We start from the raw sequence: 12,297 nt of genomic DNA on the forward strand, positions 1-12,297 counted from the left end.
TGCCCCCAGGGCACCTTCCTCGATCCCCCCCAGGGATATCCTCCTCCTGCCCGAGGTTCCCAGGAGAGGGGGGGGGGACACGCCTCCTTGAGGGAATTCCCCAGGCTCGTGCGTCACTGGCTCTCTCCCTCGGAATCGCCCAGGCCTTGCACTGGGGCCTCTCGGAGATGTGCCTGGGGAGGCTGCGAGCGGTAAGGTGAGTCATGCTCGGGCCCTTCTCCCCCCACACAGGAAGACCCTGCCGACTCCCATTCCTGCTCCATGTCTAGTTCACTGGGGAATCTTGAGCAGAGCCCTTCCCCTCTGTACCGTCCTTCTTGGGTGGGCCTGTGAACTGGGCTACAAAGGCAGGGGCACCTCCTTGCAAGGGCGAACCTTTCCCAGGGCGCCCGCGTGGCTCAGTCGGTCAGGAGTCTGACTCTTGACTTCTGCTCAGTCGTGATCTCAGGGTCACGGAGCCCTGGTCGGCTCCGAGCTCAGCGGGCAGTGTGCTTGAGATTCTCGCCCTCTCCCGCTGCCCCTGCTGCTGTGCTCTCTCTCTCTCTAAAATAAATAAATCTTAAAAAAAAGAAAAAATCTTGATGCTTTTCACAAGTAGATGGTTATCAGGCACAGCCAGCCGCAGGCCCTCCCTCAAGGAGCCTTTGGGGTCACGATCAAAGCCAGAGGCCTGCAGGATCGATGCTGATGCCAGTGTCAGCAGCCCTCGCTCCCCAGGCAACCAACCCTCTTGCCTTCTTATGGACCGAGGTGTGATGGATTTAGGAGCTAAGGCCTTAGGAGGTGATTGGGATTAGGTGAGGCCACGAGGGTGGAGCCCTGGTCAGAACCGGGACACAGCCTGCTTCCCGCCCCGCTCCTCCAGACGTGCGAGTGCAAACAGAGGTCGGCAGCCTGTAGCTTAGGAGGGGACCCTCACCCTCTGACCCCGCCGTGTTGGCAAGCTCGTCTCGGACTGCCCAGCCTCCAACACTGTTAGGAATAGGCTTCTGCTGGTTACGGGGCCACGCGGTCCACAGGGCTTGGTCAGAGGCCCCCAAACTGGGCTCATTCAACCCTCGAGCTCCCAGAGTGAGGACGGAAACAGCCCGATCTGGGCTTCTCGGGCATCCCCCAGCAGAGCACCCTACCCGAACCCAGCCCGGGGGGCAGGGGCTCCAGAAACACCCGGGACCCCAGAGCCCCAGCAATGACCCGGCCCCAGGGCTCACCACCCGCTCACCCAGCAGCCGTGGAACGCCCGAGAGGCAGCCCAGCCCCACGGTTCTGTGCGTGGACTCCAGGCCGGGCCATGGCTCTGCTCCGTACTCACTGTAGTGCCTTCCATCGAGTCACATCAACACCCCCGCCCCGCCCGGCACCTCAGTGGTCTGCCCCGGCGTAAACGGGGTAAGGACACTACTAGTCTGAGCACCCCAGGCGGGTCGGGGGAGGAGTAAGAGAGGGAAGAAGTATGAGCCCCTCCCACATGGGAGGTGCCACTTACGGGCTGGGTGTCATCAGCCGGGCTGTGGCCCTCCATCTGGGGGGATAACTGTCCTGGGGAGGGGGTCACACGTACAGAATAAGGGGCACCTGCTCAGAAGCCCTGTGCTTTCGCCATTTCCGATCCTTGCCCTCATAGAACCCCTGGCACCGGCCAGAGAGGGTTAGCCATTGTCTCCGGGGGAAGCTCGAGACTTGCCTCCTCATCCCCCCTCACAGGCTCCCAGGAGGCTGGAAGGGTTCAAGGGGGTTGCTCTGCGTCGCACAGAGAGACCCCGGGACCCCGAGAGCAAGCACACAGCCATCACAGGCAGCTGAGGCACAGGGCCTTAACCCCATCGGGGCGCCCTCGTATCTCTGGAGCCCGACGTGCTTCGTCTTGGGACCCGTCGGCAGCCGTCTCACGTGAACCCCCATGGCACAGGTACGGAGCCCGGGGCCCAGAAACGGGCGGGGGGCCTGCCCGCGGCCTCTGCTAGTTAGCGATGCAGCCGGGTGTGGACCCTACAGTGCTGCGTCCCAGAGTGGGTGTGAGGAGACAGAGGCTGGGAACCTGGTCCTTGGGGGCGTCTGGGTGGCTCAGTTGCTGAGCACCTGCCTCTCCAGAGCACCTCGCGATCTCTGGGCCGTGAGCTCGAGCCCCGATGGATCCCGCTCGGACCCCGCGGACCCCGCAGCCTGCTCAGGATTCTCCCTCCCGAGCTCCCTCTGCCCCTCCCACCGCCCTCTCCCCTTGCCTGCATGTGCGCACTTGCTCTTTCAAGAAAAATCAAAAAAAGGAACATGGAACTTTGGAGTCAGAGTTAAAATAGAAACCCGCTCAGTTACATCCCAGCCGGGGGACCTCGGGCAGGTTGCTTAACTTCTCCGGCCCTCGGTTGTCCTTCTATGAAACGGGACCGATGGAAGCTACTATGTAGGGATTTCAGGATTAAATGAGATGGAAGCATGGTAAGCGGGAGCCCCTTCCCGCACCTCCCTGAGCCCAGCTCCTTCCATGCAGGCGGGCACCCCTGCCCCGCTCCATCCCTGACTTCTGCAATGCTCTCCGCCACCCCCCTCCACGGCAGCAGGCAGGCTGGCTGGCTTGCACGGAGGGAGAGGGTCCTGCCGGCTCCGGCTCCAGCTCGGGGTTTCAGCTTGTGGCCCTGCTCCCCATCACCTCCCTGGCCTCACACACACACACACACACACACACACACACACACACACACACACACACGCCAGCTTCGTGAGGCTACCCCTGGCGACCATGCATTGCCCCGTGGGGTGTCCAGGGTGGGGCTGTGCTCCTGTTTTCTCCCCTGTGCTTCTCTGATTCTTCTCCAGGGACCAGCTGGCCTGTGCTTCCCGCCCCCCCAACCCCGCCCCGCCCCGTCCCGTCCCGAAGTCTTTCTGGGCTGTTTTTCTGCTTTTCCGTGCCTCTCCCCACGCCGTGCCTCACCCCCACCCAGTTTCTATTTTCCCCCAGGCTCCACTGGCTTCCCGTGGTTTCTCTTGGCCTTGGCTCAAGCCTGGCGTGACACATCTGGCATTGCCATCGTCTCCCTCCCACGTTGCTCGGGGAAGAAGCAAGTGTATCCAGGGAGGGGGAACGTGGAGCTGGTGCCACCCGCCCCAGGGCCAAGCCAAACAGTCTCTACAGCAGGCCCCGCCTGGCCACCTAGGGCCAGTCCCCTAACCTGGCCCCACTCCCCACTGGTCCAAAGCCGCTTCCCATCCCCCCGCGTCTGGTCCTAGCTGCTAGAAGGTGAACTGCGGTCCGGAGCTTCACTGAGCTTCCAGGAACGGGCTCCAGACTTTGTGGGGGACTCTCCCTCCGGGAGGCAGGGAACAGCCTTCTCCAGGGACCTGAGCCGCACCGCCCCCAGGAGGGACGAGGGCAGGGATGTGTCTCCTATACGCTGCCCCCACCCACCCACCCACCGACATCCTACAGGAAGGGGGAAATTTCTATTTGTTGGTGTTTGTCAGGAAGGGGGGGCACCCAGTGATGGCCGCCCAGAGCCACCTCCCTTGCAGCTGGGATGGAAAGGGCGCAGCGACGACGGCAAGTGGGGGTATGGCCCTGCCTTCCTCACTCCCCAGCCCGGGCCCTGGGGTCCTCCCTGACTCAGGCCACGCACATGAAACATCTCACGGAGCACATGAGCATCCGGCAGGCACACGGAGGGGCTCCCCAAATTATCATTTGCTCCCACCTTCTCCTTTCAGCCTAGTAGCCGGGCTGGTTGTATTGTCTCTGTGATGCAGGAACCCGGATTAGTAGGACAGGGTCTCAGGACCCCAGCTTAGGATAAACACCTACCAAACAGAACGCTCGAGTTGGGTCAAGCGCCCCCCTTCTCCCCAACATGTGCACACATGCGCGCGCACACGGCTGTCTTGCAGGTCGTGACCCCCTCTCCAGGGTGTCTGAGACGCCCCGTCACCCTACCCACGGGTCCCTCAAGTTCAATAGGTCCAAGCGACCTTTCCCTGTGCCCCCCGCCAAGCGCTCACCCTCTGGGCGGCCCGCCTGCCTCCCACCGTGCTCTCACTGCGTGCCCGGCTCCCAATGTCCACACCGAGTGGAAGCCGGGGGCACGCCCGGCGGCCTGGGCCTGACTGCTCCTCCCGCAACGCCCACCTCCGCCCACCCCACGGCTGCAGCAGCTGCAGTAGTAGCGACCAGAGCTACCGTTCTATCGCGCATCCACTCCCCCCACTCCGCCCTGCTGAGGACGCAGGTGCCACCTCCGTCTTACCAGTAAACACAGGGGAGCAGAGCCGTGTGATCCAATGCGCTCAGGGCCCCGCAGGTGGTAAGCGAAGGAGCCCCCCCCCAGGGTGTCAGATCCAGAGCGCGGACCCGGGCCATCCTGGTATTTCCAGCGCCCGTCAACCTCTTTTACCGACCGGCCAGTGCCTTTCTTCAGCACCCTTGGTTCACCGGCCCCTTCAGGGCTCCACACCTCCAGGCTGTCCTCGGTGACTGCTGCCGAAATCATCTCTCAGTGACGCGAACCCCGTCACCCTGCCGTCCTGCTAGAAATCCTCCTGCGCTCCCCAGAGTCCTCATCCCTGCGAGGGCCGCCCTCCCGACGGTGCGGCCTCTGCTGACCCCGGATCTCTGCGCGCCTGCCCTTCCCGCCAGCCCCCGACGCACACAAAGCTCAGCCGGGCCCACTTCCTGGCGAAGCCTTTACAATTTCCTAGGTCCTCCAGCGTCGTGGCGTGGCAGTGCCGCTCCCTCTGCCCGGAACGCCCTTCCCCGACGCATTGCCCAGTGGACGCTCCCTGATGACTCTTCAGGCTGCAAACCCTCCCCAGCAAAGCCTCAAAAATACGCGTACAATGCATGGCTCAGTGCCCGGCTACGCGAACGCTATCCCGTTAGCACCGCTACGCCGGGCAGCGGAGTGGGGCCTTCTTTTTACAGATGCCTCCGTGTCCAGCGCCTGCGTGACCTTCCGACGACCCCGTGAGGCAGGCGGGGAAGGGGATCATCCCCAACGGGCAGGGGGAGGAAGGGGGGCACAGCGAGGACAGGGACAGGGTGTCCGGGATCAGAGCCTCCTCACAGGGCTCCAAGAGGCGGAACCTGCTCATCGGCCTTAGAGCTGCGGAGTGGGGGACCCGGCCTCCGACCCCGCCCTGACCCCCCATGCGACGGGGACTGACAGGGCCGCGGGGAGACGCCAGCTGTCCCATTCCCCCGGCCGCAGGGCCTGCCCATCTCTCAGGAGGTTCAGACGGTGCCCCCAAAGCCACATGCCGTCGGAGAGACAAGGCCTCGGGGACCCCCGAGCAGCCAAAAGATGTGATTCTCAATTAGGGATCCCTGGGTGGCGCAGCGGTTTGGCGCCTGCCTTTGGCCCAGGGCACGATCCTGGAGACCCGGGATCGAATCCCACGTCGGGCTCCCGGTGCATGGAGCCTGCTTCTCCCTCTGCCTGTGTCTCTCCCTCTCTCTCTCTCTCTGTGACTATCATAAATAAATAAAAATTAAAAAAAAATAGAACAAACAAGACTGAACCTTCATGCGCAGTGTGGCTGGATGCGGGACAACAGGTGTCTGGGGCCAGAGGCCACGCTCGTTGGGGCGGAGGTGGGAAGCGAGAGTGAGCGGAGGCAGGGGCGGCCCAGGAGGGGGGAGACGGCCAGCGAGGGGTAGCAGAGAGCCCTGAGCAGGGGTGCTGTGGCACACACCGCCGGCCGGGCGCGGCTGTACCTCGGCCCCAGTGTGGGTCACAGCACGGAAAGCCACGCTCCCCACCCCCCGCTCCCTGAGGATCAATCAGGACAGTTAAGAATGGGACACATCCGTGGACTGGGCGGGGGCCATGGTGAACCCCGGCCGGGGAGGCCAGAAGCCGTCGTCCAGATGCAGTGCCTGTTGGCTGTGCCTCAGTTTCCCCATGCCTAAACGTCATGCCCAAGCCTGTCTCTTCACTTTGACGGCTCCCGGGACATCTGTTCAGTCTCCCATCAAACGTAGGCGTACTTGGGAAGTCAGGCGGTTCAGGAGGCCCGCGTCGGGCGCCCGCTAGACCCAGGCCCCACGAGGTGCCCGCGGGAGTGAGACGCAGCGCTCAGGCACACTGGGCACCTTGCCTCCGCGATGCCGATGCCCCCACCGGGCCAGGCGGGAGCTGCAGGGCCCCGGGCCAGGCCGGCTGTGTCCTGGGGGCAGCGGGTCCCTGAATGCAGTCCCAGCCCTGGGGCAAGGCAATGGTGTCAGAGCCCAGCGTCCCCCCTGCCTCGGGGCTACAGCAAGCTATGGGGGGGGGGTCGCCCCTGCCCGACCTCTGTGGGGTGGCTGTCTCCACCCTGCGCCCCGGGCTCCTCGGCTGGACACCAGACGCCCAGGGCTGCTGCCCCGGAGGCCCCACCCCGGGAGGTCCCACTCCCACAGTCCTGGGGGGGCCCAGGGCCTTCCTTCTCGGATCCACACGCACACATACCGACGACAACAAAAACCCCCGAAAAAACCCAACCCCGGAGCGGCACGTCGTCTGGAACACAGGGTGGGGGGGCGCAGAAAGGAGGGGAAGCCGAGGCAGGCCGGGCTGTGAGTCAGGCCCCAGGAAGCTGCCCGGCCTGGGCCCCCTGTGACTCACAGAGACTGCAGGCTCGGCAGCTCCCACAGCGCGTCCGCGGGGACTCCTCCCAGCTGGTTGTTCTGCAGCATCCTGTAAGGGGAGGGCAGGGCTGGAGGAGCGCGCGCAGCCGGGCCCCCTGCACCCACCACCCGTTAGCGGGGCCCCCCACACCTACCCATTAGCAGGGGGCCCCTGCACCCACCGCCCATTAGTGGGGGTCCCCTGCACCTGCCCCTTAGCAGAGGGCCTCTGCACCCGCCCATTAGCCAGGATCCCCTGCACCTGCCCATTAGCCAGGATCCCCTGCACCTGCCCATTAGCGGGGGTCCCCTGCACCAGCCCATTAGCCGGGGGCCCCTGCACCCGCCCATTAGCCAGAGCCCCCTGCACCCACCCGCCCATTAGCTGGGGGGGGGGCTCTGGGGTCAGATGGGCTGGGCAGGGCTGCAGGGGGCCAGGCAGGCCTGTGGGGGGCCGGGGAGGAAGCGGAGGAGAGCTCGGGGAGCCCGAGCGCCCGGAGGTCAGAGCACCAGCCATTCTGTCACAGTTTGGTCAGAAAGGGCCTGGGCGGCGGCGGCATTGGTCTCCCCAGGCCCGTTTCCCTGTCGGTGCGACGCAAAGAGGGGGCATCTCTGGGGAGGGGAGGATGTGGACGGGGCAAGACCCCTGGAGGCAGGGCCCCGGGCAAGTATGTTGGTGTGGAGCCCAAGTCCGCAGGAACAGCTGGAGATACCCAGGTCGGCATGTCAGCACCATCCCGACGGCCCAGCCTCACACAGCCCAGGCGGGGGGATGGGAGGGGGGACACGCCAGCCAGAGAGCGGGGTCCCCTCGGCAGGCTGCTCGGCTGGAATCGGCCTGTCCCCGGGCCCCGGGGGCATCGCCGTCTGCGCCTCTCACCTGCGGGCCTGGAGAGCTGGGCCCGGGATGGGGGGAGGAGGGCAGCCACCCGCCGGGGCAGAGGGAGTGGGCCCTCCCCCGACCCTACACCCTACGCCCTCCGGAGGGGTGAGCTCGGCCGAGCTCCGCGTGGGGCTCCGGACAGTCGGAGGCCCCGGGCTTTAGGAAGAGGAGCTCGTTCCCCGTCTTCAGGTTGAAAGACGGGGGCACTGAGGGGCCGACCTCAACCAGGCGGAGGGAGACAGCGCCCTGTGACTGTCCCGCTCAGGCCACACCTGCCCCCTCCTGAGCTCAAGATACCGAACCACAAGCCCACGAACGGAAGGATGCTGGCGTCGCCGTGGGCCTGGCCTGGAGACGAGCAGAGCCCTGGTGCCGGCAAAGCTGGGGAGTCAGCCCCCCACGACGGCGGAGAAGCCTGGGGCTGGGGTCCGGCCTGCCCTGCCCCGGGCCCTGCCCCAGGCCAGGTGAGCCAAGGGGGCCAGGCTCGGTGGTCCCAGGAGCGGACCCTGCGAGGACAGTCGTGCTGCAGAGGTGGAAGTCGGGGGCGCCAGGGGGCTCAGTCGGTCATGCACCCAACCTGATTTCGGCTCAGGCAGTGATCTCAGGGTTGTAAGCTCTAGTCCTACTTCGGGCTCCACACTGGGCGCCCCATCCCCTCCCCAAATAATTAACTAATTAATTAAAAGTCAACCTTAAAGGGCACCTGGGGGGCTCAGTCGCTGAAGCGTCTGCCTTCAGCTCAGGTCATGATCCCGGGGTTCCGGGATCGAGTTCCGCATCTGGCTCCCTGCTCAGCAGGAGCCTGCTCCTCCCCGTGCCCCCATCCTGCTCTTGCGCTCTGTGTCTCTCTCTCACTGTGTCACTCAAATAAATAAGTAAATAAATAAAAATCTTTTTTAAAAAAGTCAGCCTTTAAAAAAAGGTAGAATTTGGGACGCCCGGGGGGGGGCTCAGTGGTTGAGCTTCTGCCTCAGCCCAGGTCATGACCCCAGGATCCTGGGATCGAGTCCTGCGTCGGGCTCCCTACATGGAGGATGCTTCTCCCCCTGCCTGTGTCTCTGCCTCTCTCTGTGTGTCTCATGAATAAATAAATAAAATCTTAAACATGTTTTAATTAAAAAAAGTAGAAGTTGGGACGCCCGGGTGGCTCAGCGGTTGAGCATCTGCCTCCAGCCCAGGGCGTGACCCTAGGGTCCTGGGATCGAGTCCCGCATCAGGCTCCCTGCAAGGAGCCTGCTTCTCCCTCTGCCTGGGTCTCTGCCTCTCTGTGTGTGTCTCACGAATAAATAAATAAAATCTTTAAAAAATAAATTAAAAAAGGTAGAATTTAAACCTGTCCAGGCTTCCTCAAAGCGTAGCCGTCACACTGCAGGATCTGAAGTAGCCTGGGATTGGGCCTGGGCTCTGCCTCTGTCCAGCTGCCTGATGGCCGTGACGTCTACTTAACTCCTGTGGGCTTCAGTGTCCTCACCTGTAAACTGGGGATGATGATAATGACCTGAGGCGCCGACTAAATGGATTCAATAGAAGAACCCCTGCGCGGCAGCGGGGCGCGTCAGCAGGTGTTGCTCCTCCATGTGGTTTCACCACTTCCCCTCTCGGGGCCCCGGTTGTCTCATCTCTCAAAGGAAGAAGCTGCCAGACAACGCGTAGACCCTCACTCAGCTACGATATTCAGGGGCCGGGGACCTGTCCTGCCGTCCGCCCTGCTTAGTACTCCTGTCCTTCCAGACGCCTCAACCCCTTGCAACTACTGAGTGGGAACCTCACCGGGAGATCTCAGGGAGCCGCCCTGACTCCATCCCCCAGAGGCCCCAGGACACTCGGAGGGAGGAGATGGAGAAATCCCGGTTGGGCAAACAGGAAGGGCCGCAGGCTGCTCAGGCACCTCACAGCCCCCCCCCCACCCTCCACTCTCCTGGGGCCCCCGAGGTGCATCTGGCCAACTCCGTGCAGAACCTGGCCTCCCCTGGGCACCCCAACGCGTCTCCACCCCCATCACGTGCTCAGACCCTCCTACCCTTTCCTCTGTCACATCCCAAATCTAGAAAGATCTTTACGGTCTCCGAATCCTGCCTCCCTCCCAACACAGAGGCTGCCGCACTTTAGGGCACATCATCCTGGGAAGTTGGTACCTCCCCAGGCAACTCATCCCGCGCCAGGCAGTCGGTCTGGTCTGTTTGTCCAGAAAGCCCTGGCTTCCGTGGAATCCCAACCCACTAAGCCGGAGGTCGGCGGCGGTTGGCTTTGGGCCCGGGCTGTCTCCCTGGCTGTCCCAGTCCTCATTTCCCAGCCTTCACTCCTCTGGGGCAACACAACTGGGTCATCAAAGCCTGAAGTACCTTTTAGAAGGGGAGAGCCTCTTTGTTTTCCAAATGAGGAGACGAAGGGGGGGCTCGGGAGGGGAGGGGACCTGCCCCCAGTCACAAAGCAGCCTAATGGCAGCAGCTGGCCTAAGGCCCAAGTCCTGCCTCCGGGGCCACTGCTTTTGTGACCACATTGCCCTGCTTCGCTCGCTGGCCCTGATCCGCCTGGCGAGCCGGACTCTCCGACGCACCGGGTCTCAACCCTGGCTACACATTAGAACCACCTGGGAGGATTTTTTCCAATCCCCATGTCCAGGTTACACCGCAGCCCGATGATGGCCCGGGGCCCAACCTCTGGGCGAGGGATGTCAGGGCGTAGGTTTTGCGAGGCCCTCAGTCTACAGTCTACGGGAAGCGGAGCCCTCAGGACTCCTCCCTTGGTCACCTGTGAAGCCCTGGGGGTGGGTGCTCCCTGTGGCTTGAGAGGCACTGGGGGCAGGAACCATGAGTTCCTGAGAGGCCATCCACCCGCGGTTGACAAAGACCCTTGCTTTGGTTCTGCGGAGGGGCCTCGGGGTCCCCGGGGTGGGTGGGCAAGACAGAGCCTGGGGTCCACCCACCCCTCGTCCGCCCTAAGTGGAGACGCCCTCCCTCCAGTTACACATCAGGACTTCTGCCCCAGGCATTTGTGTTTTAAGGCTCTGTAGCTGGCAGCGTCGGGAAACATATCCAACGTCCCCGTTTTAAAAGTAAGAAGACTGAGGCGTCTGCGTGTCGTTCTTGACACCTGTTCTGGGATCTGCTGCACCTAAGACCCTGACATCCGCGTTTCGACGGGACGAGGGCGGTAGTGGCCCCTTCCTGGGGCAGCAGGGCTCGAGGAGCTCCCTGGGCTCCCAGGGCCCCCGGGCCTTCTCCCAGCGGCCGGCCCACCGTGCACAGCTCACAGGTCAGTCCAGGTCATGTCATCGGCACCCGAGGGAGCCCGATGCTGGGCCGGGCGTGGCCGCCATGAGGCCAGGTGGGGAGTGGACGGGGTGACGGCAGCCCCCGATGGCCCACTGCAGCCTGGAGGGGGCAGCAGGGCGGCCAGCCAGGGCAGTCTCCTGGGGCCCCGGGCGTTCGGCTGCAGCTCCCCGGGCAGCGGCTGCTCTTTGCAGGCCGAGCTCCACCGAGGCGGCAGGACCAGGAACCCCAAACCACAGGCTCAACCTAGGACTAGGTCGCTGGGGACGATGTGGTGCCCAGCCTCCGGGGGCCACGGGGGAGAGCCCGTCCTCGGGCTGCCGATCCCTGTTTCCTGGGTCTGGGTCTCAGGAGAGCCACTTGGGCCCGACGGGAGGCCTTCTGGACGGGCCAGAGCCACCTGACACAGTGAGGCGGTGGGCCTGGTGGACAAGGCAGGGAGGTCAAGCCTCACGCAGCTCCTGGGGGGAGGCAGCCGTGGGGAGGAGGCCTGTGAGGGGAGAGGCAGTGGGGGCGCGCACACATCCTCTCTCCCTCCCTCTCCCTCCGTCTGTCTCCCAGGCCGGCTCCACATGCTCAGGCTGGGGGTCAGGATGCAGGAGCTCCGGCCTCCGCAGGCCCCTCACCGTCACAGGGCTGGCCCCTCACCCTGACGGGGCCGCAGGGCAGGCGCTCTCAGAGGGGCAGGCTGTTTCCCACAGGCCAGCGGCCAGCCCTGCACTTCCCTCGGGACAGTCCCAACACAGAGCCGGGCAGGGGCAGGGGCAGGGGCAGGGGCAGGGGTCTCGGGCTCCCTGACTCCCGGGGACGGACAATCCCTCCTGTAGGGTCTGGAGAAAAGGCGGGGCTGGCTGTCTGCAGAGGCGCCCGGCGGGGCCTGTGGGCTCCAAGAATCGGTGGAGGAGGGAAGGCGCCCAGGTGGGGCGGGGGCTGCGCTGGGGGCACAGGGAGGAGCCGGTCGGACAGGGAACGAACCCCCCTTCTTATGTCCTTTGCTTCCGAGACGAAAGAGGCAGAGCGTTGGCCTCAGAGAAAGGAAGATAGGGTTCAGAAGAGTCAGACCCCGAGGGCACCTGGGGGTCTCAACGGCTGCCTCTGGCTCCGGGCGTGACCTTGGGTCCCGGGATCGAGTCCCGTGTCCGGCTCCCCGCAGGGAGCCTGCTCCTCCCTCTGCCTGTGTCTCTGTCTCTGTCTCTCTCTGTCTCTTTGTCTCTCATGAATCAATGAATAAAATCTTTAAAAAAAAGAGTCCCGGCCCCGATGAAGTCCGGGCAGCAGGAAAGGGACAGAGTTCTGGTTCAGACAGAGAGGCCTGCGGATGCTGGGCTCTGAGGCTCCCGTTCCCTTGCAGTTCTGAGCCCTGAGCAAGGGAAGGACGGGAGGCAGGAGCTGGCCTGGTTGCCCAGGGGCAGGACAAGCCCGCTCTGGAGCCCTGCAGCGCCCGCCCGAGCAGGAGAACAGGCTCCCGGGGCACCCGGGGCATCTCTCAGGGGGGACCTCCACGGGCAGAGCACGGAGGCCAAGGCCACGGGAGGCCAGGGGTCTTCGAGCAG

The 12,297-nt window shown here is 64.2% G+C and overlaps 1 protein-coding gene across 2 annotated transcripts in view; it reads right to left on the reverse strand.

Moving 5' to 3' along the window:
* Positions 1–12,297, reverse strand: part of LGR6 (leucine rich repeat containing G protein-coupled receptor 6) — a 105,211-nt gene that overhangs the window by 66,687 nt on the left and 26,227 nt on the right. For both annotated transcript variants that reach the window (XM_025458531.3, XM_025458533.3), the window contains one exon: positions 6,588–6,659. In XM_025458531.3, the coding sequence (XP_025314316.3) occupies positions 6,588–6,659 (72 nt within the window). The remainder of the gene's footprint in view (positions 1–6,587; positions 6,660–12,297) is intronic.

This window comes from Canis lupus, chromosome 7 (genome assembly GCF_003254725.2).
Source record: "Canis lupus dingo isolate Sandy chromosome 7, ASM325472v2, whole genome shotgun sequence".
Lineage (NCBI taxonomy): Eukaryota > Metazoa > Chordata > Mammalia > Carnivora > Canidae > Canis > Canis lupus.